The sequence below is a fragment of the Culex quinquefasciatus genome, chromosome 3, assembly GCF_015732765.1.
Source record: "Culex quinquefasciatus strain JHB chromosome 3, VPISU_Cqui_1.0_pri_paternal, whole genome shotgun sequence".
Lineage (NCBI taxonomy): Eukaryota > Metazoa > Arthropoda > Insecta > Diptera > Culicidae > Culex > Culex quinquefasciatus.
The window spans coordinates 59,403,529-59,430,146 of NC_051863.1; the positions used below are offsets into that span (position 1 = coordinate 59,403,529).

Sequence of the window (26,618 nt, forward strand, 5' to 3'; positions counted from 1 at the left end):
GTTTGACAGCTAGCTCGTTCCCAGGTTTTCTGTGGGAGAGAAAAGGAGGCGAATACTTTATGAAAATCATACCTGTCAAAATTCCTAGCCTCAAAATTTTGTCGCGAGTTGCTTTTCTCCTCTATGTATGCCTTTTAAGACAAAATTTAGAAAGCAAACCTTCAAAAATCAGTATTTTTTACGTAGCAATTCAGGGCAAGCAAGTTTTAAAGAAAATGGGAGATCTACCCTCGTGTCTACCACTACAAGCAACAGTGTAGGGAATATTTAAGGAACACTTGATAGAAACAGTTTCTTGACCAGTTTATTTTCTCACCTAAATTCTTCTTGTTGAAGTCATTTTCATTTGTTTTTAGGTTAAGTTATTTCTCTTTGTTTATACAATGATCATTTCATGTACTCTAACCTAATTTTTAGTTAGTTTTAAGTTTTTTTTTTGTTTGTAGTTTTATCATATTCGTACTAAATGATGTCTCTGTATACGATAAAAGGCTTGCCCTTATGTATATTTTTGAAATAAAGATACAAATACAAATACAAATACAAATACAAATACTACAAATGCTAAAAAATATGAAATATCTGCTGGCCGGAGGAACCGGGTCTCTTAGGGCTCGACAAGACAAGACAAGTATCCGGAATGTCGCCAGGGCTGGCCAGACACGTCACAAGAATGCCGATGAAAGCACGGTGGCTGACTCAGGTTGCAGGAGTTTCAGAAAAATGTGGGAGTTCCGAGTTACCTAAAGCCTGACCTACAACGGGAAACTGCTGCGATCCTGCGTTGTACTGCGATGGCGGAAATTGTTGTCTTTCGTTCTAAATACTTAGACTTTCCTGCGATGAGCGATGATTTTTTGGGTAAGATTTTATGGTATTTTACCATTTATTACTGGGCAACCGAGCTTTTTTTGTACTTGCCATTGTGTCAAGTAGTACAAGAATATGGCATTCCCGTGTTATTTACTTCTGCTCAGGCAGTTGACATGAAATAAAACAGGTATATTTTGTTCTGGACAAGGTGTGGTAAGTAAAAATACAATTTGTTTTCTAAATAATAGGGTCGCAACTAACAATTTTAACTTATAACAACAAAATATGAACTCCATAACTGCTTCGGCAATTGTAATGACACAAAAGTTCTCAGTGTATATTAAATATATTCTACTTGGCATGATTATTTTAATTCAACTCGTTGACATATTCGTTACGAAAGTCGCAAAATCATACCAAATGAGACAAATGCAAATTTAACATATTGCAATACCAGGTAGATTTTGCGATAGTTGGTCAATCCATGTAATTACTACTCGTGGTTTTAGAAATCTTAAATCTGTGTTTCCATATCAAGGTCGAAACCGGCGGGAGTTTAATTTTCGAAATAGGTGTACATAATCTTAACACTCGAAATGTAAACATAAATCTATTTAAACAATCTGGGAAAAAAAATCTCAACTGTGACAATATCTGGAAACTAACGAGACAAATTGGACTAAAAATCATTCATCGTAAATGAAAAATTTCGTTTAAAATTTCCATCCGTCCTAATCAATTGTTTGAAGAGAGCTTTGAGCTTAATATTTTCCCTACTGTCGAAATGTGTAAAATTTTCAATCTGTTAAATTTTTTGTTGAAAATTATTCAAATAAAAAAAATAATTATTAGTTCTTGAGTTGACTCGTCAAATGTATTTTTTATTTGTTTCTTCGAAACAGACAAGTTAATAAGCTTGGAAAACACGAAATTCATATAGCAATTATACTCGAAGACGGTAGCATCCTAGAAAAAATCAAATTACTTGAGGAGAAGTCCAGTCCGGTGGAGGCAAAGAAAAACAGCAAGCAAAACAAAAACACGTTGTAGTGAACATAGCGCGCAAAACTAGCAGAGATCACAGCGAATATGACATAACAAAGAATATATATATAACAAATAATAAAAGTATAAACAAAACAAACAGAAAAGCAACAGCAAAATTGAGTGCGTTTAGAGAGAAAATGATAGTGAGTTGTAGAGCAAAAAAAAAGAAAGAAGAAAACTAATTAGAACTGCAAACAAACAAATAAAAAAAAGATGTACAGAGGGATGACGCTGAATTCAAAGTCACAACATATTCATGACAAACTATTATAAAGCAAATCAACAAAGAAACAAACCAAAAAAAAAGTGAAAACTGATGTTCTTGTTCAGTATGTGTGTAATATATTGGAAAGAAGCAAAACAAGAAAACAAACAATCTGTTACTGTACGGATCTTTTATTTCAGGCCGAATAAAAAAATAATAACGGGTCTAAAATAAAGCAGAAAAATACAGTGTAAAACGTTGACCGAATGTTGTTGCTGTCGAATTGTTTTATTCTTTGGCTTCTGAACAACTACACTAACTCTCACAGACGGATTTCTTCGAAAGGAACCAAATGGGGACACACGACTAGTTTTGGTTTTTTTTTCTCTTTGTCTTGGTATCAAAAACGCGTTATACACTTGGTTGACATGACAGTTTCTTAAATGTTCTAGTTCTAACAAAAATATATAAATGTTTATCGTTGCATTATTCATTATGTGGACGCGGGAAGTCCTCAATATAAGTTTGATTCATCCATCGCGTGTCCATCGCTTTTGAAATTGTAAAAAGACAGAACTTTGTGGTACAACTTCTCAAAACGATGGATCGCCCTAAACTACTCAATTGACGTCTTTTTCTCTTCACGGCACTCGATTCCAAACAATCTATCAGATACAACAACTGAGCAATTCTCTGAGATTTTGAACAATTATTACGTTTATTTTTTTAACATTCATGTGAAATTTTATCAGTACTATCTTGATAGTAAAATTCAATTCTGATGGAGCTATTACACTATGGCAAACAAACCCGCACTTTTTCGCGTTTGACAGTTTTCCAAACTTGCAAACAAGACAAAATGTATGCAAGCTGACGTTTCTGCAAACAAATGTTGACGAACAAACAACGCAGACAAACTGTCAAAATGTGCGAGTTTGTTTGTTTGTTTGCCGTAGTCTAATGCCTCCTTGACACATATTATGCTTTTCTATAATTTCGCAGCCGGCCACCGTGTGTTGGGTAGAAGCACACAAAAAAATAATTAATATTTTCTCTTCAATTATGAATTAAAATAGGAAAATGGACCGATAATTTTGTAGCAATTTTGACATTTAATTTTAAAATAAAAAATATATATTTTTGTGAACATAATGTTGGTCTTTGATTATAGGGAAAATATCTAATAAGTTTCAATAAAATAAACGTACAAAAAAATAAAATTACATCAAAAATGATTCAATCTTGAGAGAATTGCTCAACTTCTACACTTAGATTTCTTTACCGAATTCGGTAGTTGAAAAATCGGTAAAAAGTCTGTCAAAATGAAAAAAAATTACCGAAATTCAGAAACATTTTACCAAATTTGGTAGAAAAATCTAAGTGTGTTCCAATCAACAACTGCGTCCAAATCTCCGTTTAGCTTTCTGCCGCGACGTCCTCGGGCAGCCAGAAGAACTGCCGCACCTCGTCCATGTCCGAGGGCCGACAGTGGGCCGGAGTGCTTCCGCCCTGGTCCAGCAGCTTCTGCCGGATGGCGTTCATCTTGTTGGCGTTGCACTTGTTGACCTCGGCCAGGTTAACCATCGGGGCCGGATAGTCCTTGCCAATGACGCATCCGTACTGCTCCTGCAACTCCGGCGGGGCCTTCCACGGTTCGTGACTGAAGTGAATCAAAGTTAGTTGACCATTTTCTTAGAGTGACGGGGGCATCAACACTTACACATAGAGCGCCGGGAACTTCTCCAGCTCCGGCAGGTACCGCTTGACGTACTCTCCCTTGGGATCGAGCCGACGGGCCAAAGCGACCGGCGAGGTGCACGAGGACGAATCCAGCAGCTTCTCGAAGGCGGACGACGAAACCCACATCCAGTTGCCGGCACAAACGGACCAGTCAGCGTCCAGCAGATACTTGAGGAAGTGCTGCACGCCGGCCTCCCAGGAGATCCACAACCCTCCACGGGTTAGGAATCTACGGATGGAAACCATATTATTGTCAAGAACTCACTCAGCTCAACCCTCGTAATCTTACGTTGCTGTAATGTTACGCAGGATGTGGTGCAACCAGCCCTCGGCCATCAGCTGCCGCATGGCGGCATCGATCAGCGGAAAGCCGGTACGGCCCTCCTTCCACCGGTCCAGCGAGTCATCCTTCGCCTCGTACCACGGAATGTTCAAGCAGATCGGGTTCAACTCCATCACCGCGTAGTGCGGATTGTGCACCGACATGGTGTAAAAATATTCCCGCCAAATCAGCTGCCCCGTAATGTGATGTCCCCCAGGATGCTTCAGCTGGTTGTTCGCTTGAACCCGGGCAAACAGGTCGTGCACACACCAGTAAAACATGCGCACCGACAGACACCCAAACCGCAACGCCGCACTCATCGAACTCGGCGGAGCCAGGAAGTCCGGCCTAGCCTGCGTCGGCAGATAATACCCCTCGCGAAAAGCTTCCTCCTCCTGCTTCAGACGACGGCCCAGCAGCTCCAGCGCCTTGGCCTCGCCGCCGGTCCACCGTTGGCGGGCAATATCGGCGTTTCCCTCGTAGTAGATGCCAAAGTCCTCCGGTACCGGGGCACGCTGGAACAGCTTCAGCTCGGTTGACAGAATGGACGGCAGGCGGCCGAACTCAACAAACTCGAAGCTCGGGGCGCCGACCGGACGCGGCGGCTCGCCGATGATGTTGACTGTGTGCTGTAGGTGAGAGAGTAACGGGGTTTGGAGTATGTCGTTTAGTGTAATTGATTTTTTAAGGCAAAAATGGTTAAATTGTATAGAAATCAGTGAAGGTTAAGTCATTTGCCAAAGAAGCAAAAATCTAGTAATTTGATCTGAAATTTAATCATTTTCAATTGTTGATCTTAATTTTTTTTTTGAATTCTAAAAAAAATAGAGTTAGTTAGAGTTAGTTAATTTTACAAAAGTTTTCTTTTTCTCCTTTGAACATTCAGTTCATTTTTTATTAGGCTAATTAAAACCTTATGAATTACTCATGATTCATTATTTAAAAAAAAATAAAGCTTCCATATTTCAGTGACCCAAAATTCCAATAAAAAATTTCAAAAATATTGAAAATTGTCTGTACCTTCCAGGGGGTAGCGAAGAAGACGCCATCTTGGGAGTTCAGAAAACAAACACTGCTAATCAGTATAATACATACACTTAAAACCCGATGGTTTGACACCAACTGTTGTCAAACGAACGGGGTCACTTTTTAGTTTGACAACCCTTTTACACGGAGTTCACACACACTACCAAACGTTTGTTTTGATAGTGTGCGTGAGCGCCGTGTAAAAAGTGACAGTTCGTTAGTTAGTTTGACTTTGACCAACCAACGGGGTAAAAACTAAAAAAGTGTCAAACGAAAAAGTGACCAACCACCGGGGGTTGAGTATATTACTATGGTTACACGAAGTGTGTTATCCTGGTTAAACTCAAAAGTCCCAAGCAAATGTGTAAAAGCAAACTGGAAAATGTGTAATGCCTATTCTCAGTGTACTTGCGCACTGTTTTGTCGACCAAAAGAAAAAAAAAAGCAAAAATAGGTCAACAAAAAATCACTTTTTTCGATATTAATTTTCAGCCAATATTGGGATGAAATCTACAAGAATATGATAGAATTTGTCATCAGCAACACAATTCACTTGTTTTTTTTCAGAAATTTATCGTTTAAATTGCGGAAAATTTGAAAATCAAAAACCCAGACAATGATTTGTTATAGGCTACCATTTGACAGCTGGTGCTTTTGTTGTGGGCTCTCATTCTCTAAGGTCGACTGTTGTCAGTTTGCTTTGGTCGGAATAGGGTTGCCATCCCCCCGGTACCTACCCACGATGTACTTAGAAGAACACATTATAAAAATTGAAAAAAATGTTGTGAATGTCGTTGAAAAATTATGATCGTAATAAATTGTTTGAATGCTGTTTGAAATGCATTTTCCTGGGTTGAAAATCATATGTAGCATGATTGGGCTCGATAAAAAAATAATTAGATTTTTTTTGTACCGCAAAAAGTTATTTTTCGTTGTGTCGATACATAGATATTTTTAAAACTAATGATTGCAAAACAACTGGACTGGTTTAAAATGCATTTTCAAACACTTCGTCGATGTCATCCTATCTTGTCGCTCGTCATTTTGGGGCAAATTGAGTTGAGAACGTAATTTTGTGCTGCTCACAATGCAATGAATTTCATAGATCCTCAAAATTTGATTTCAATCCTGAGCTAAGTTTGACACACGAACATGCCCGACTACCGTCATCTGGGGCGAATCGGAACAACTGTTTTAGTCTTATTATATATATCTTATATAATTATTAGTCTTATAATTGGATATTTTTTGATTGGTTTTGCGATAGAACAGAATCTGCTTCCCATGCGCCAGTGACAACGCACACCGCGGGTTTGGTTTTCTAGTTTCGGTACGAGCCCGAACCCATTTGTGTGTTGGTATTTTGGTTCATCATACCAGCGCACCAAGACACGCGTTGGCTCGTCAGCTCGGTTTCGTGCCAGGCACTCACCCGTGGCATGATCTCAGCGTATGAGCCAAGGTGGTGCCTCACTTTTGACCTTCACAGATCCTAAATAATCGATTTCAATCCTGAGATATTCAATAAAAAACAAAAAAAAAAACTCCGTGCATTTTTGTCAATTTTCTTATCAACGAAGTTTCAATCTTGTCGAACTAGGTATCTTGACACAGCCTGAAAATTGATATAAGTGCGACAATTGGCCAAAGGGATTTCAGGTCAGAACAGCGTTGCCACATGTACAGATATTTTTGGCACAGACCAAACACTCAAACTAATTGTATTTACAGTTAAAATACACTTGAGTAGTTTTTGTAAACTGCACTAAAAAGATAAACATTTTTTGCATCTTTTTAACTTGTTTAGTTTTTGATAAAAATGATTTTCTTTAAAGTTATACTTGATTGAGTGTTTGGTCTGTGCCAAAAATATCTGTACGTGTGGCAAGCCTGGGTCAGAACGCGTTTGACAACCAAATTCAACCAAACTTTGGGGCAATGCACAGAAATGTTACTCTCAGGGTTCCAATCCAACTGTCAAATCGGGGTTCCAATCGAGCAACAAGACCATGCAAGAACAAGGTCAGAATCAATTTAAAAAAAATTTTGGGCAGAAAAATGAGTTTAATAGCAATAACAATCATTGTAAAACTAACGTTCTTATTAAAATGATAGTTTTTGTTAAGTTTGTGCTAGTTCGGTACAAGAAACGTGCCAGCACCAAAAAATACTATAAGTTTTTCAACCATAGATTTTAATGACTTTATGTGTTTAAAATTTCTCCCAGAACATTTCATTTCCCTATGTAGGTCCCTAAACAAAACTTGTTTGTTGTTGTTTACATTGCGTGCTCTCATTTTTGTTTATTCAAGGTCAAACATTTAAACGATTGAAACGCTTTTTTCTGGGAACGTCAAAAAGCGACGTACGACATGATAGCACGACAGCGTCGAGTTGAGACGGAATGACCCATATTTTACCTGAAACATTCTGGAAAATTATAGAAAAATATTTTCAGCTATGATTCAGCTATCTGTGATTGCACCGTAATCTGGGGTGAAATGGGGCATATTTCGGATAGAACAAACTCAGAACATCTAAAGAGTGCATCGTTTTCCAAATTTCAAACTATTAAGAGATCTAAAAACAGATGACGGTATTATATATTAAAATAATTGTAATTTTAAAATATCTTCATTTTTATTAAAATCCTAATCAATGCCTATCTTTTAAAACATGGCGAGCAAAAATTTGTTCAGCCGTTCCGGAGATATCATTTAATTTTTTATCCTATGAGCAACTCTCTACGAAATCGGCCGATTTCGACCATTTTTATTTTTTTGTATTTTTTTATTTGACCTAAACTTTGTGGGGGCCTTCCATATGACCAAATAAGCTATTTTGCGTCATTGGTTCACCCATACAAGTCTCCATACAATTTTGGCTGTTGTCCATACAAAAATGGTATGTAAATATTCAAACAGTTGTAACTTTTGAGTGAATTTTCTGATCAATTTGATGTCTTCAATTTGATGTAGGTATTGTTGAGGACTTTTGCGAAAAAAATAGGTACACGGAAAAAAAAATTGCAGATTTTTTAATCAACTTTTTTTCATTAAAACTCAATTTCACAAAATACGTATTTTTTTTATTTTCGAGATTTTTTGCTATGTTTTAGGGGACAAAAATCCGCAAACTTTGAGCCATAGAGAAACATGGTCAAAAAATCTGCCGCCAAGTTATGAATTTTTGAAAAAAAAAAAACAGTGATTTTTGGAAGGGCCAAACATTGAATATTACGCCCATTTAAAATGCTAGTCTTTATTTAAAAAATTTCAAAATATTTTTTTTGCAATTCCGCTGTGAAACTGTCAACTTTTCCTGTCCGTCTGAAGAAATGAAACGGCCTACTTTTTCCTATCAAAAATAACAGAATCGAATACCAACACTTTTCAAAACAAATGCTGAAAAGTTTTACTTTTCAGCACTGAAATGAGTGCTGAAAAGTTGAACTTTTCAGCACTTGTTTCGAAAAGTTAAACTTTTCAACATTTTTTTTATTTAAACGATTTATTGGAAAAATACATGAAAATTTGACTTAAAATTTCACTCAATGGGTGTTTTTCGGAATTGCAAAAAATGTTGTATGGAACTCGTTGCAAAACTTGTTTTTTTCATCACTCGTCGTATTTATCCAACTCGGTGAACCTCGTTGGATAAATGTACGACTCGTCCTGAAAAAAATCCTTTTTTTGCAACTTGTTGCATAAACTACTATTTCGAAAAGATCGGAAAATTTCACGATTTTTTCATGTATTAACATTGAAAATCGGACCATTATTTGCTGAGATATGGTCACTAGAAAATTGTGGGTTGTTTTGGTGAGATTGAGAAAACTTCAATTTTCGTGTTTCTTTTTCTTAAAGCGGCTCTATCTCAGCAACCCGAGGTCCAATCTTCAATGTCTCTTGGACAATTTTGTAGCAAATTTTCTGAACTTTTCAAAACAAATATTTTTAGAAATGGTCACTCATGGTCACTATTTTTAAAAATTGAAAAACTGCAAATATTTCGCTAAAATCAAACTTTCGGTGGCTATATCTTAAAAACGGAGCCCTTTATCAAAAAAACTAACTTAATCCACCTATGTGGTTGCAGCCTTCCTCACAACAATGGCTGTACACAAGTTCCATCTATTTTTTTAGATCCGGCTTCCAAAAAGTACATCGATATCACTTAAGTGGCCATATCTCGAGACAGGGTTGCCAGATCTTCAATGTTTTGGGCTCGTTGGAAAGGTTTTTTAATAACCTAACCAACGATGGGTCGGATGATGGATCCGGACAAAGTTTACATACATTTAAGTGAGATCCGGCTTCAGAAAAGTACATAAATGTAACTTAAGTGGCCATATCTCGAGACAGGGTTGCCAGATCTTCAATGTTTTGGACTCGTTGGAAAGGTCTTTTGATAACCTAACCAACGTTGGGTCGGATGATGGACCCGGACATAGTTTACATACATTTAAGTGAGATCCGGCTTCAAAAAAGTACATCAATATCACTTAAGTGGCCATATCTCGAGACAGGGTTGCCAGATCTTCAATAATTTAGACTCGTTGGAAAGGTCTTTTGATAATCTAACCAACGATGGGTCGGATGATGGACCCGGACATAGTTTACATACATTTAAGTGAGATCCGGCTTCAAAAAAGTATATCAATATCACTTAAGTGGCCATATCTCGAGACAGGGTTGCCAGATCTTCAATGTTTTGGACTCGTTGGAAAGGTCTTTTGATAACCTAACCAACGATGGGTCGGATGATGGACCCGGACATAGTTTACATACAGTTAAGCGAGATCCAAATATATGTGAAAACACATTTTTATACATAACTTTTGAACTACTTATCGAAACTTCCATCTGTATAAAACTCGATCTATGGGACCCTAAACCAAGTCGAATGCAACAAGTTCGGGTCAAATCGGTTCAGCCAGTGCCGAGAAACATGAGCTAGTTTGTTGGTCACATACATACATACACACACAAATACACACAGACATTTGTTCAGTTTTCGATTCTGAGTCGATATGTACACATGAAGGTGGGTCTACGATGTTTTTATACGAAGTTCATTTTTAGAGCAGGATTATAGCCTTACCTCAGTGAGGAAGGCAAAACTGTAAAGTACTTTTCGATTGCAAATTCAATTTTGCATTAAAAAATAATGTCAAACTTGTTTTTGCATGAAACTTCGACTTTTTCCAAAAATCACTATTTTTTCAAAAATTCATAATTCGGCGGCAGATTTTTTGACCGTGTTTCTCTATGGCTCAAAAGTTGCGGATTTTTGTCCCCTAAAACATATCAAAAAATCTCGAAAATCAAAAAATACGTATTTTGGTAAATTGAGTTTTAGTGAAAAAAAAAGTTGATTTAAAAATCTGCAAGTTTTTTTCCGTGTACCTATTTTTTTTTCTCAAAAGTCCTCAACAATACTTACAACTTTGCCGAAGACACCAAATTGATCAGAAAATTTACTCAAAAGTTACAGCTGTTTGAATATACCATTTTTGTATGAACAGCAGCCAAAATTGTATGGAGACTTGTATGGATGAACCAATCACACAAAATAGTTAATTTGGTCATAGGGAAGGCCCCCACAAAGTTTGAGCCAAATCAAAAAATACAAATAAAATCCATTTTCGGTTTTGGTAGAGAATTTCTCCTATGCAAAAAAAAAGCAAGGCAATCCACTTTTACGACTTCCGGGTCTTTTGTGGTCTCCGTTGCAAGTTTCTGCTCTGTTCTAGGCGTTCGGAGGTTATGTGTGGTGAAACACTCAGTCGAGAACAGAACACTGATGAAGTCTGCAAGTAGTAGACGAAATACGTATCTGTCAAGATATTAAAAATATATAGCGGAATTAAAAGGAACAACTCGTCTCTTTGTATTCACTCAAAACCTCTTTTACGCGAAACCCATGCCAAACTTGAACTAAATTGGAGCATTTTGATCTGGATCCAACTGGTTTTAAGTAATAATATTTTAAATTTTTAGACCACGATTCTTTTATGAGGATTTGTTGCTGTTTAAAATTAATTGATATTTTGAAAATTTTTGATAGAAGCATAACTGAAATGAAGAACGTATAAAGCATTTTGTGATACTTTTTGATTTGAAATGTTGAATCTCAGGCTTTAAATTTGAAATTCTCGAACTCGACCAGAGCCGAGGGACAAAAACCAAAAAAAAATATTATTTACTCAACTTGATCCTGTTGGTTTTCAAAAATAAGAATCTTGGCAAACGAAACGTTCATTTTATTCCACCTTCAGGTCGCTCATACCGAAACTTGAAGCATCAAAATAAATCCCCGAAAACCGGAAATTTCAACTTGCTAAATCCAAAATGGAATAAAAATTTCCGAATTTTAAGTAAGTTGCACATTTAGATACACACACCCACCCTTATGATCTGATTCTCGTGCGACGCCATTCTCCAAAATAAACTGGTTTATTAAAGGCTCGCCAAAGCGTCGCGCGACCTTATCTTCGCACGTTATAACTTTTTTCTTAACTCTGCGTAATCTTCTGCTCTTATTTTTTTGTCCCTTCCCATTCTACACACTGATAACGTCTCGACTCACCAGAAACATTTGATAGGTCAGCGGCGGGATGCCGCCGTTCGTCGCGATGACCTGCTCGGGGTCCCACAGGGTGTGCGACACCTTCTCGACGCACTTGACGTCCATCATGCGGCACAGGTTCACGATCTGGTCGTCGCGCTCCTTCCAGATGGGCTCGCAGTCCTGCTCGTAGCAGAGCTTCTTGATGTTGAGTTCCTCGAACAGGCGACGCATCACGTTGACCGCGTTACCCCGGAAGATGTACAGCTGACCGCCGATGGCCTTCAGCTGGCGGTCCAGATCGTCGAGCGATTCCATCAGGAACTTCATCCGGTTGTAGCCGACCAATTTGGTGCCTGCGAATTTAGAATTCATTGATTAGCACTTTTGATTGATGATCTCGAGGGGGGGGGGGGACTTTGTACTCACCAGCGCTTTCTCCGTCGAAGATGAAGATCGGGTACAGTCGCACCGATTCCGACTGGCCACCGCCATCGTTGCGCAGTGCCTCCAGCAGACTCGGATTGTCGTGTAACCTGAGGCCATGGCGAAACCAGAGAATGTTGTTCGAAGTCATACTACCTGCGGCTGATACTCCACGACTGATGTTCTCGCTCTGGGCTATGTTTGCGATTGTGGTGAAGGTTGTTCCTCAATACACAGGTATAGGACGGTAGACGACGACGACGACGACGACTGTGAAGATGGAGATGAGCAAACCCGGATCGAAACCTGGAAGGTTTGATAACGATTGGTGGTGGATTACAGTGTGTCCCTAACCTAAGTTGGCTATAGGCTTATCGATTCAAGGATTTGCAGAGGGCAGTGTAGACCACAAGACGACGAAGACGCAGGCCTTTCTTTCGCCCATAATTGGCTGTACAAAGTGCTGTGGTGTTTTTGCTGCTTTCGCGATTACGTTCGTAACGTAGACTGAACCGACGACGGCTCTGTCAGCCTGTTCTGCTGCTGTGCGTATATAAAAATAGTATAACTGTAGGTATGTTGGTGAATGACGAACGTGTTCGCTGGTCATAACGAAATCGGCAATACATAGCTGCCGACTATAGAGCTATCTAAGCCCGATCTCACACACACTAGCACACCATTTGTTTTGCTGGCTGGTACAAAATTTAACCTCACTTTTTTTCGTGTACGTACACGCAATACATGCGCACGTAGATAACTCTATAGGTAGGGGAAATATACCCATTTTAATCACACTAAGCCGTTCGACCAATTCTCATCACTTTTGCCGTTTTCCGCTATTAAATCAACATTTTCAGATGTATCAACAATGAAGAGTTGCTTGCTCACTTTAAGTTGAGCTATTTATTACTTTGGAACAGTCAAAAACACGTTATTTAAGCTGTAATTCATGATAAAAGTGCTGATAGGCCGATAATAGAAATAGGCTGAGAAAGGGTATAGTTCCCCTATACGGACTATGTCCGGAGTCACATGTGAACGCAGTAGGGTAACCGGACACCGCTAATATCTTTGACCTATCTCTTAAGTTGTTTTAAATCTGCTTTAATTCAGAACCTTTATCCTGAGCTAAGCCAAATCCAACAAAGAGGTAAAACGTTGTTCTTTAAAATCTGGGACACCCTAGCGTACAACACACTGAGAAGTCTTCTTGCAAACAATTTCCGATCTACAACAATAGAGTTATCTAAGGCCGATCTCACGCACACTAGCACACCATTTGTTTTGCTGGCTGGTACAAAATTTAACCTCAATCTTTTTCGTGTACGTACACGCAATACATGCGCACGTAGATAACTCTATGGCCTTTGCCAGCAACAACACGTGCGACGATGAACCAATAATGATTGTTGGAGTTGCACTCGTATAAATGTACGACTACATGCGCGCGATAATGCCTGGAGGCTGCAAATTGGCGTTATCAATCGGTTTGGTTGTTTGGGAATGTTTGGAGACCTGATAAAGAAATTAAACAAAAATCACGTGTGGGGGTAGTGTACACCGGTTGGATAACCTTATTCTTTTTGGCTATAAACAACAGACGTGCTGTTTTGAGAACATTTGTAGAAATATTGTGTTTGGAATACAATTTTGAGTCTTAAAATATGTTTGCTATTGTTGCATGATTTTTATTAATTGATGATTGTTTTGACAATATTTCATACACCCTAAGGCAAATATTTTTCAAAGTGTTAGTCCCACTCCCCCTTCAAAATTGGCCCAAAATCCAGGGGTAATTTTTTCTGATAATTTTATATCATAAATATGGAGTGCAATCAGCTAAAAATAATTTTAAACACGTCTCCTACATTTATAAATCAGTTTTAACTGTTATGACAGTTTTTTTTTTAAATTAATTATGGTCATAAAATTAAAATAAAATAAGCACAAATAATACAGCATTACCTTGGTGTATCTCGATTGCGATTGTTGATTGTTGAGACAATTGCAAACCTCTATTTAAACCTAAACTTCCATCCACCCCGGGATTCGAACTGACGACCTTTGGATTGTGAGAGTCCAACTGCCTACCAGCGACTCCACCGAGGCAGAACCCAGGGAGACGACTCCTACACTGAACTAAGCTAACGACCTAAAATCTAGGTTAGACCGGGGCCAACATTTACTTCCCCGTCCGACGGAAGGCGTGATCAGACAAATCTCGTCTCGAAAAATGCAACCGGGATCTTCTGAATGAGTTTTTGAAAGTCAAGCCAATACATTTTTTATATTGCTTCACTGCCCCTGATCGCATAAATGTCCCATATGCTTTTTCGTCGTTTTTGAGTTATTGATGGGACCATCCATAAACTACGTGGACACTTTTTTGAAATCTCGACGTATCACTTTTTCCAAACGATAGCCATATTTAGTTTGATTTTTTTTTCGATTTTAAAAAATTGTGCACTCTGAAATATTTTTATCCAAATTGCCCACATTAATTTCGTCTAAGAATAAAATTAAGATAAGTCTTTTCGTTCCTGGGATACAGCCACTCATATAAAAAGGTTTAATATAATTTAAGTTTTTAAGTGTCAGCCCAACAGCATTTATATTTTCACGAATGATTTCTTTTTTTTTCACTTTGAAAATCGGGCCATACATTTGTGAGAAATAGCCATTAGGAATTTTAATGCTGTTTAGACGGAACTTAAAAAAAACTTACATTCTATTGTTTCTACATGCAGTCCTGACTCGATGATCTGAAGCCTCGATTATCTGAAAGTTTGTGTGGGGCTTTGGATAATTATCACCTCTGTGATTTTTTAAAGTTTTAACAATGCCACGAGTTTGCCTTAATATTCCGGATATTTTGTTACATCTGCGGAGAACCTCCTTTTACTGCCCAAAAACCTAAACTTATTTTTTGCAATTCCGTCGTGAAACTACTTACTTTTCCTGTCATTCTTGAACGACGAAATAGCCTACTTTTCTGTACCAAAAATAACAGAATCGAATAGCAACACTTTTCAAAATAAATGCTGAAAAGTTCTACTTTTCAGCACTAAAATGGGTGCTGAAAAATTGAACTTTTCAGCACTTGTTTCGAAAAGTAACACTTTTCAACATTTTTTTTGATTTAAACGATTTATTGACAAAATACATGAAAATTTGACATAAAATTTCACTCAGTATGTGTTTTTTGGAATTGCAAAAAATGTTGTATGGAACTCGTTGCAAAACTTGATTTTTTCAGCACTCTTCGTGAAACGTGAACTTTAAGATACATGTATTGGTTTAGTTGTTTATTCAATAGTTCTTTTGTAAAATAGTCGACAAAGTATCTAATTATGGCCTAAACTAACATTTAAAACGGGTGTATCTCAAAATTGGGACCATTTGGAGCAATTCTGGACCCGGATTCGGATTCAGCAGGCAAATTTCTACTTGGAACATAATATTATATATATATATATATATATATATATATATATATATATATATATATATATATATATATATATATATATATATATATATATATATATATATATATATATATATATATATATATATATATATATATATATATATATATATATATATACTCGTCTCAGAGACAAGAAACATTTCATGTTTTGTTGAATTGTGTAATCGAATCACGAATATAAGCCATTTTTGTGTATATTGAGCCAGTTACACTCGATAATGACATTTGAGAAGGGCGTAAGTGTTTTAAATATTTTTGTATTTTGTCATATAAAAATGTCTATATCTCGAAGCCGTTGCATCGTATCAAAAAGTGGTCAAGGACAAACTTGTAGGAAATTTAACGGGCTTTCCGAAAAAAATACACTGAAAGAAAAAAACACTTGAGTTTTATGAGATTTTTTTATTTTAAAGTTTAAAAGTCAAATTTGAAGGTGAGCCCACGATTTTTTTTCGCTCAAAATTTTTGTGAAAGTAGCCTAAGATGTGACAAAAAGACTCACGAAAAATGCAGAATGGAGCAACTCACCTAAAAAAATACAAAAATCATTTACTGAAACTGTGTTTTTTTTAAGTGGTTTAAATGTCAAAATTTTCAAAAGCCGAATACGGGAATCGATTCTCCAGACAATTTTACATAAAAGTCTCCATATTGACCATTGTCCTAAGTCCAATCCTTGTGAAGTTACAGCGGGTTAAAAAAAAATGTTGAAAAAATTGGTTTTTTGATGGTTTTTGGCAATTTCTATATGACAGACTTGATTTTTCAGTTTCGAAAATATTTTTACCGGAAAGCCATCCAAGTGAATGTGGTCAAAGACAAACTTATGGGAAATTGGACGAGCTTTCCGGTAAAAATATTTTCGAAACTGAAAATCAAGTCTGTCATATAGAAATTGCCAAAACCATCAAAACACCAATTTTTCAACATTTTATTTTTAAACTCGCTGTAACTTCACAAGGATTGGACTTAGGACAATGGTCAATATGTAGACTTTTATGTAAAATTGTCTGGAGAATCGATTTCCGTATTTGGCTTTTGAAAATTTTGACGTTTAGACCACTTTTCAAAAAAACAGTTTCAGTAAATGATTTTTGTATTTTTAGGTGAGTTGCTCCATCCTGCATTTTTCGTGAGTCTTTTGTCACATCTTAGGCTATTTTCACAAAAATTTTGAGTGAAAAAAAATCGTGGGCTCACCTTCAAATTTGACTTTTAAACTTAAAAATCAAAAAATCTCATAAAAGTGGAGTGTTTTTTCTTTCAGTGTATTTTTTTTCGGAAAGCCCGTCAAATTTCCTACAAGTTTGTCCTTGACCACTTTTTGATACGATGCAACGGCTTCGAGATATAGACATTTTTATATGACAAAATACAAAAATATTTAAAACACTTACGCCCTTCTCAAATGTCATTATCGAGTGTAACTGGCTCAATATACACAAAAATGGCTTATATATGCCTAGGATAACATGTCTACAAAGTTTCATTGAAATCGGAGAGGATCGAGAAAAAAGTACCTAAAAAATCCTGTTTTGGGCTGGAATTGCTCTAAAATAAACATGAATGTACTTCCATGAAGTTTGTATGTCGCACGTTAGGCTTTTACCAAAATAGTCATTTGGCCACTTCCAGGGTATCCAGAATCGGTTCCGGAGTGGCCAGATATGGTCCAGTTGGCTTTTTTAATGGTTCCAGTGTGCATGGCTTCTTGTTCCATGAAGTTTGACATGTCGCCCTATCGTGCGACACTTTTACCAAAATAGAAATCTGGCCTCTTTCAGGGTATCCGGAACCGGTTCCGGAGTGGCCAGATATGGTCCAGTTGGCTTTTTGCTGGTTCCAGTGTACATGGCTTGTAATTCCATGAAGTTTGATATGCCGCACGATAGGCTTTTACCAAAATAGCAATCTGGCCACTTCCAGGGTATCCGGAACCGGTTCCAGAGCGGTCAGATATGATCTAAATGGCATGCAACCTGTTCCGGAGCGTATGACTCGTATTTTAAAATATAATATATAGTTTATTATGCATTAGTCCATAGCTAAATCTTATAAAATTCCGGAGAAACGGATTGCCGGAAAATTTGTTCCTTTGGAATCGATTCCCAAAAACCAAAGTGGCCAAATCGGGTTCGCATAGCACAGTTGCCTTTCTGGACATCCATACCTTTCATAAGCGTCCAAAAGAACGAAAATCGGTTGCAAAATGGATTTTTGCCAGCGTTTTCAATTCCGGGGTCATATAGCCCCTTAACACCTTTGACGTAGGTTTTTCTTAACACCCCAGGAAGGTTAAAAATTGTAAATCCGAGATGAAATATTGAAAAAATGCATTTTATTATTTATTTTGCAGTCAACTATTCAAATTGGACTAAAATGGAGTCGCAAAACTCGAATTTGATGTTTAAATCAAGAAAAAGAAAAAAAGCAAAAAATGTTCGTGATTCGATTACACAATTCAACAAAACATGAAATGTTTCTTGTCTCTGAGACAGTATATATATATATATATATATATATATATATATATATATATATATATATATATATATATATATATATATATATATATATATATATATATATATACTCGTCTCAGAGACAAGAAACATTTCATGTTTTGTTGAATTGTGTAATCACAACGATTTTGCTTTCTTTTTCTTGATTTAAACATCAAATTCGAGTTTTGCGACTCCATTTTAGTCCAATTTGAATAGTTGACTGCAAAATAAATAATAAAATGCATTTTTTCAATATTTCATCTCGGATTTACAATTTTTAACCTTCCTGGGGTGTTAAGAAAAACCTACGTCAAAGGTGTTAAGGGGCTATATGACCCCGGAATTGAAAACGCTGGCAAAAATCCATTTTGCAACCGATTTTCGTTCTTTTGGACGCTTATGAAAGGTATGGATGTCCAGAAAGGCAACTGTGCTATGCGAACCCGATTTGGCCACTTTGGTTTTTGGGAATCGATTCCAAAGGAACAAATTTTCCGGCAATCCGTTTCTCCGGAATTTTATAAGATTTAGCTATGGACTAATGCATAATAAACTATATATTATATTTTAAAATACGAGTCATACGCTCCGGAACAGGTTGCATGCCATTTAGATCATATCTGACCGCTCTGAACCGGTTCCGGATACCCTGAAGTGGCCAGATTGCTATTTTGGTAAAAGCCTATCGTGCGGCATATCAAACTTCATGGAATTACAAGCCATGTACACTGGAACCAGCAAAAGCCAACTGACCATATCTGGCCGGAACCGGTTCCGATACCCTGAAAGAGGCCAGATTTCTATTTTGGTAAAAGTGTCGCACGATAGGGCGACATGTCAAACTTCATGGAACAAGAAGCCATGCACACTGGAACCATTAAAAAGCCAACTGGATATCTGGGGAACCGATTCTGGATACCCTGGAAGTGGCCAAATGACTATTTTGGTAAAAGCCTAACGTGCGACATACAAACTTCATGGAAGTACATTCATGTTTATTTTAGAGCAATTCCAGCCCAAAACAGGATTTTTAGGTACTTTTTCTCGATCTCTCCGATTTCAATGAAACTTTGTAGACATGTTATCTAGGCATATATAAGCCATTTTTGTGTATATTGAGCCAGTTACACTCGATAATGACATTTGAGAAGGGCGTAAGTGTTTTAAATATTTTTGTATTTTGTCATATAAAAATGTCTATATCTCGAAGCCGTTGCATCGTATCAAAAAGTGGTCAAGGACAAACTTGTAGGAAATTTGACGGGCTTTCCGAAAAAAAATACACTGAAAGAAAAAACACTCCACTTTTATGAGATTTTTTGATTTTTAAGTTTAAAAGTCAAATTTGAAGGTGAGCCCACGATTTTTTTTCACTCAAAATTTTTGTGAAAATAGCCTAAGATGTGACAAAAAGACTCACGAAAAATGCAGGATGGAGCAACTCACCTAAAAAAATACAAAAATCATTTACTGAAACTGTTTTTTTGAAAAGTGGTCTAAACGTCAAAATTTTCAAAAGCCAAATACGGAAATCGATTCTCCAGACAATTTTACATAAAAGTCTACATATTGACCATTGTCCTAAGTCCAATCCTTGTGAAGTTACAGCGAGTTTAAAAATAAAAATGTTGAAAAAATTGGTGTTTTGATGGTTTTTGGCAATTTCTATATGACAGACTTGATTTTTCAGTTTCGAAAATATTTTTACCGGAAAGCTCGTCCAATTTCCCATAAGTTTGTCTTTGACCACATTCACTTGGATGGCTTTCCGGTAAAAATATTTTCGAAACTGAAAAATCAAGTCTGTCATATAGAAATTGCCAAAAACCATCAAAAAACCAATTTTTTCAACATTTTTTTTTAACCCGCTGTAACTTCACAAGGATTGGACTTAGGACAATGGTCAATATGGAGACTTTTATGTAAAATTGTCTGGAGAATCGATTCCCGTATTCGGCTTTTGAAAATTTTGACATTTAAACCACTTAAAAAAAACACAGTTTCAGTAAATGATTTTTGTATTTTTTTAGGTGAGTTGCTCCATTCTGCATTTTTCGTGAGTCTTTTTGTCACATCTTAGGCTACTTTCACAAAAATTTTGAGCGAAAAAAAATCGTGGGCTCACCTTCAAATTTGACTTTTAAACTTTAAAATAAAAAAATCTCATAAAACTCAAGTGTTTTTTTCTTTCAGTGTATTTTTTCGGAAAGCCCGTTAAATTTCCTACAAGTTTGTCCTTGACCACTTTTTGATACGATGCAACGGCTTCGAGATATAGACATTTTTATATGACAAAATACAAAAATATTTAAAACACTTACGCCCTTCTCAAATGTCATTATCGAGTGTAACTGGCTCAATATACACAAAAATGGCTTATATATGCCTAGGATAACATGTCTACAAAGTTTTATTGAAATCGGAGAGGGTCGGGTACAAAGTTAGGAATAGTCAGAAAGTTTCAAGTCTGTAAGTTAGAATGAATAAAAGTTACAGCACATTTTATAAAGCCGTCTGGGTCATACAGACCCTAACAACTTAGGAAGGTTAAATCACTTAGGCTTAGTTCAGGGATCATACTTAAGCTTGACAATAAAAATAAGACAACGATTTTTTTTTTCGGTGGTTCCATTATCCTAAGTGATTTTTTTCCAAGGCCCATAGTCCCATAAACATCTTTAGAACCTTTGTGAAATTCCGATGAATAGTACCGCAAAAAGTTTGCTTGTTTTAAGAAATTGTAAAAATCCCACTTTTTTTCGCAACAGCTTGCTATTTTTACATTTAGGAAAGATTTGCTTCGATCGGCAGTCCACTGGAATCAAGTTTATGATGTTCATATTTTTGGTGTTGATATCGCTTTTAGAACTACATTAGAATTTCTTCAGAACAGTCAATGTGATTGCACATTTAAAAATTGTTTGCTCAAAAACTACTGTCACTAATTGAAGCGAAGTTCCGAGATGGCAGTTCATAACACGACATTATAGTCGATTAAAATTACAGTTAAATCATAAAATTTAAAACAGAAAGAAGGAAATTAACATTATTTTTACGATCAAAATTTGCTCAAAACGTCCTCTTGAGTATGGAATTGAACTTTTCCATCTTTTCAATAAGTGTGTAACAAACAACTCCCGTGTAACTTGCTACCTGTTTTTTGTGGTTATTGCAAATCTTTTCATTCATTCTAGATTATCTTGTTTTTCTGGTTCAGCTCAACCTCTTCTTTACAGGCGCGATGATATCGAATCCTCGGAAAAGGTAAACTTGTGAAACAACTTCAAACCATCCAAGTGTAATATTTCCGATATTTCCTCTAATGAGCAATTAGTATTTTTGTTAGCGTAACCCCTGGAAGCGAATGATATAACGTTTCCAGTACTTGGTTGCTGTGTGTTCGATGTCATAACCGAATTTCACCCAATCTTACATGGTCTTCTTTTGCGTAACCTTTAAGAAATTCGCAAGAATAATATTGATTGCACTTCGGCTAAACAAGATTTGAACAGTAGGTAACCATCAAGTACAGACGCAATTATGTAAACCCAGTCCACGTGACCAGACCAGAAGTGCTTTCCCTTTTTCCTGAGCTGACAGTTACAATTCACTTCCTCTAGTTTGCTTGAGGTGGGAGTAATGTTAGCTGCAGTGGTGAAAGCCGGTATCAAAGGGCTGACACCCTTATTTACCTGAAAAGTTCTTCAGATTTGGAAACATTTAACTAATTTGGCTTTTTTTTTTATTTGAATGTCACTTTTGCAAGTTAGAAAGGTTTCGTTACAGATTCTGATTTCGAAATGGCAAAATGCATCACTTGAACGGATTCTTTATTCTGGAACAAAGAAAAGTGGTACCGACATTCGTCACAGCGACGGCGGAGAATCACAGGAAATGTTCAAACAACCGGATTGTTACCGCAGATCGGGCAAAATTTGAATACATCCGGAGAAATTTCTAGAATGTCTGGAATGCCCACAAGCGCGACTGCTTCAACTCAACTCTTTGCAACTCACATCGGTGAGAAAATACTTTTTACAATAAATGAATTTTTCATGTACTCCAACGCGCGCGAAAAACTCTCCGGAGGTGAACACAAAATTGGCATATTGCATTTGAATCGCGACCGATCCGAGTGCTGAATGCATCTCGAAGGATTTTTGATTTTTAAATTTGCAAATCATGATGCCATCTGCCATTTGAAAACATTGGGCCTCTTTGCATGTCCGATTTGATCAATGGAAAACTGTTCAAATGCAGATTTTATCGTCAATAAATTATTATAAAAGTAACAAGAAAAAGTACAAACAAATCTGTGCTGTGATTATTCAAAATTATTTACAATTCTTCAGACTATAATATAAAAATACATTTCAATTGAAAGTATTCTATTCAAAAAGATTTACTTACACAATATCTGTGTATTTTCAAATGTTTGTTAAAATTAGTCGGATTCATCATTTCCAAATCGTGCAGGTAAAATTTCTATTTAGGGGAACAGCATCTAACTCCATCGTGGCTCTAATGTTGGCATGTCAGCAGTTTGACGATCAATTACAGCTCATTAAAAGCGTTTACAACTAAAACCGAGTGATAAGTAGCTCAAAGGGGAAGTGAGCAAACAAGTTTCTATCAACAGATTTAAAAAATAAGTTGTTTGAATAGTAAAAATCAGCAAATAGAATGACAATTCCCCCAAGTTTATTGTCTACCAAATCGTCTATCAAAATGCTAGTAATGCTTTATTTTATTTTTTTTGCATTTTTCAACCATTTATTCTTTAGAAACTTGGGATAACTACAGGGTGGCCACTAAAGTCGGGAAAAAGTCAAGAATTCGCCAAAAATCGGGAAAAATTCCCAAGCATGCTTGTATGAAACCCTAGAATTTTGTAATATTTTGTTCAATTTACAGCATAAATTTAAGGTTTCTTTCACTATTTCAATCTATTTGTGAATGTTAGGGCTATTTAAGACATCTTAATAAATTTTGGTTGCATTTGACACAGATTTCATGTTATTTTTATGAATCAAAAGATTTTTATTATTTTTTGTTTATTTAGCAAAAGGTGAACATCTAACTTAAAACAAAAACAAAGTTAATGAAAAACTAGTATAAAAATAGAGCCTAATTTTGAAGATTGTTTCATTTTGTCACATTAACATAATACTTGAATAAAAGATTTTAACTTTAGTTTGGCAATGGTTTTTTCGCGGTAAATATTTTGAATGGTTTATCTAAGTTCATTTAGTCATGTCAATTTTTTTCCAAATGTTTCCCTTGAACTTTTTTGTGAGTATGGGTAAATTATTATCGATAAAAGTTGTATCACTTATCGTAAAACTTAAATATCGAATAAAATCCAATCGTTGTGCGTTCTAAATGAAAAAATTAAAAAAAATACGTTTATAAAACAGGAAAAAATAATTTCAAAACATAAATCTAATAAATTATTTTTTTTCCATAAAATTATTTTAAGAAATTATTATTGAGGGTTTGTTCAAATATTACGTACAGAAATTTTCTGTAATTAAGCCTTATCAAACTAAATTTTATATATATTCATTCATTCATTCATGGAATCATTCATCACAATTAATAACAATACTTAAAAGAGAATTTCACAGCAACATTTTTTAAGCAAATTCCTAGATATTTTCTAAATTCCTTGCTTCCATTTTTGAAGTTAAGGAACATGATGTTACTTTCTGTTTTTACGAATGTTGTTAACAGTCTGATTTTTTTGAATTCATGTAGATTTTTTTTTATCGAGGGTTGGTATCGACTTTTTTTATAAAGAGTTTTTATTAAGAGTTTTTTTTATTTGAAATCAACCTTTAGATATGAAATGCCTATTATTGTGGTTTCTGGAAAAGTCGGGAAAAAGTTAAATAAACCAGTTTTGGCTATATTTACTGAAACATTTGAAAAATCGTACCATAAAATGAATGAGCTCACTGGAATGATTTACACGCATTATTTTTTGTAGTATTGCTGATCACATCACTTATTTATTATACAGCTACATTGCAGTCGTCATTGGTGAACTTGATTTACAAATTCGTACTCGATAATAACTTGAAGTAAAACAAAAATGCATAATTTACTTCATGCCTCCAGAAGGCGCCTGATGGAACAACGCAATAGGATTCGATGCACTGTGTTTGAACTAGAAATATATATATTTGGAAGCCCCTGAAGTATAGAAACTAGTCACCACCAAATGGCTTACGATGCGATTACAAATCCTTACAAAGGAGACACCATATAGACCACAGGTTACTCACCTGGGAACAACATCCGCCGGACAGGCACGGGAACCACTGGCACAAAACACGTCTTCCTCGGGTGAGGCCACAACAAGGAATGAAAACGACGGTCGATCCACAAGTGGCACCTTGGCGGGCCGGAATAAAGTCGACGCAGGAAGATTCCTTGAAGAGTCAATGAAATTCGAAGGAAAACATGACACCGGCTGCGAGACATGCGCAGATCGGTTTCCAGCTGATTTGAATTAATTGACTCGTTTAAAATTGTTTTATGACTACTATTTTTTATATGCTTTTTGAAATATTCTAAGTAAACAAAACAAAAATGCAGCATATGAAAAAGTTTGCACACCTTTTACAGTAACTATATAAAACATGTGATGAAACATGCGGAAAATTGTGGTAACAGGAAAAAAAAAACCTATATACTCAAACCCCGGTGGTTGGTCACTTTTTCGTTTGACACTTTTTTAGTTTGTACCCCGTTGGTTGGTCAAAGTCAAACTAAAAAGTGACGAACTGTCACTTTTTACACGGTGCTCACGCACACTATCAAAAAAAACGTTTGGTAGGGTGTGTGAGCTCAGTGTAAAAGGGGTTTGCGTTTCTCTTTGTTTCGTCGTCCGTGTCTGTCGCGGGTGACCATGAATGGCCATGATCGATGACGACCAACTTTTTCAAAACTTTTCTTCGTAAAATCGCGATAACTCGTGATGTTTATAAGCAAATCCCTTATGTCTATATATCAAAATTTTTGTAATTGTCTGCTCTACAACTTTGTAGAACATTGTTACACTCTAAAAAATAACCCTGCAAAGTTAGAAAAAACACGAAATTTTAAAATGAAAATTTTTGTTCTAAATGAAAAAATGACCCTTCTGGGACAATGTAGATTCGAAAAGTACATTAAATTTCCCATAAAATGACATGTTCCAAAAATTTTTACAGTCGAGTAACGGAAAATGGGAGAATTTTTAAAACTTTTTTAGTGTTTTTTTCGATGAAAAATACGTTTTTTCGGAATTCGGAGTACGCCATCAAATCGGGCTAATTTTACACAAAAGTCCCTTTGACACCAAATTTCTATCTCATCACCGTTTCAGGCTGCAAATTATTGAAAAACACCTCTTTTTCACATGTTCAAAAATGGAAGGGGTCGTACCGCCTCTCCGTCACGAGATATCAAAAAAACGGACCTCGGATTCGTGATCAGGGACAAAAGTTACCCCTTAGGACAAAGTTTCACGCAAATCGAAGAGGGGTCGGGGCAACTGCTGTGTGAGTTGGCGGAGAATTACCTTTATGTTACTTTATTTGAAATCATTATTAAACAGACTTTACTGAAGTAACTTTTGCTCATCTTTGGTGGAGAGGTAGCTTATTAGGAGTACTTTCAGAATATGCAATAACCCAGAAAGTGTCAAAATGTACATGATGCCTTTTGGAATGTTACCGTCGAATTGCAAAAAATGTTGTAAGCAACTCATTGCAAAACTTGATTTTTCAGCACTCGTCGTATTTATCCAACTCGGTAAACCTAGTTGGATAAATGTACAACTCGTGCTGAAAAAATCTTCTTTTTGCAACTTGTTGCATAAACTACTATTTCAATATTTTATCACCGCCATTTTGGCCGCCATCTTGGATTTAAAAATTGCTTAATCACTTTAGCGTAGCTAGACAATCGAAAATATGAGATCACAAAATTTTTGGTCGTGATTCAATTATCCGAAGTGAAACTTTACCAAGGCCTTCGGATAATCGAGTCTGAACTGTATTAAAAAAATATGGAGTTTGTATGGAGATTTAGTGTGGTCCGATTTGGAAGAAAATAATAATCTTGTTTGTTTTGACAGCATCATCAGCCCCATCAAATTTGAGCTTGATCAGAATAAGTTGATTTCGAGTACTGATACATTCGACGTGGAAAGACTATTATGCGTTTGTTATTAAATAAATGAAAAGCTTCGCTTTTCCAGTTTAAAAATAAATAGATATTTGAGACTTCTTCATTGATAATTTGAAAATCAGGCATCATCATCAGAATGTGAAGTCCACACTCGCACTATGGGGTTTCAGGCGGCCATAAATCGAAAAACCGACATACTCTAATTATTTTTTTGGTATTTTTTTTCGAAAATAAACATTCTAACTAAGAAAAATCTGGAGTTTGAAAGTTGTAGGTTCAAAATTCACTGAATTG

At 36.2% G+C, this 26,618-nt stretch overlaps 1 protein-coding gene across 2 annotated transcripts; it reads right to left on the reverse strand.

Moving 5' to 3' along the window:
* Positions 1–3,324: 3,324 nt before the first annotated feature.
* LOC6042266 (cryptochrome-1) lies at positions 3,325–24,602 on the reverse strand. Of its 2 annotated transcripts, XM_038265885.1 has the most exons (6): positions 24,434–24,602; positions 12,153–12,455; positions 11,745–12,079; positions 4,095–4,756; positions 3,786–4,034; positions 3,482–3,725 (listed from the first exon to the last, which is right to left on the reverse strand). In XM_038265885.1, exons 2-6 carry the CDS (start codon positions 12,298–12,300, stop codon positions 3,482–3,484), a joined length of 1,638 nt encoding a protein of 545 aa, XP_038121813.1. In that variant the 5' UTR covers positions 12,301–12,455; positions 24,434–24,602. The 2 variants fall into 2 exon arrangements, with proteins under 2 accessions (XP_038121812.1, XP_038121813.1); XM_038265884.1 differs by lacking the exon at positions 24,434–24,602 and having other exon boundaries at positions 3,325–3,725; positions 12,153–12,688.
* Between the last annotated feature and the right edge of the window lie 2,016 nt (positions 24,603–26,618).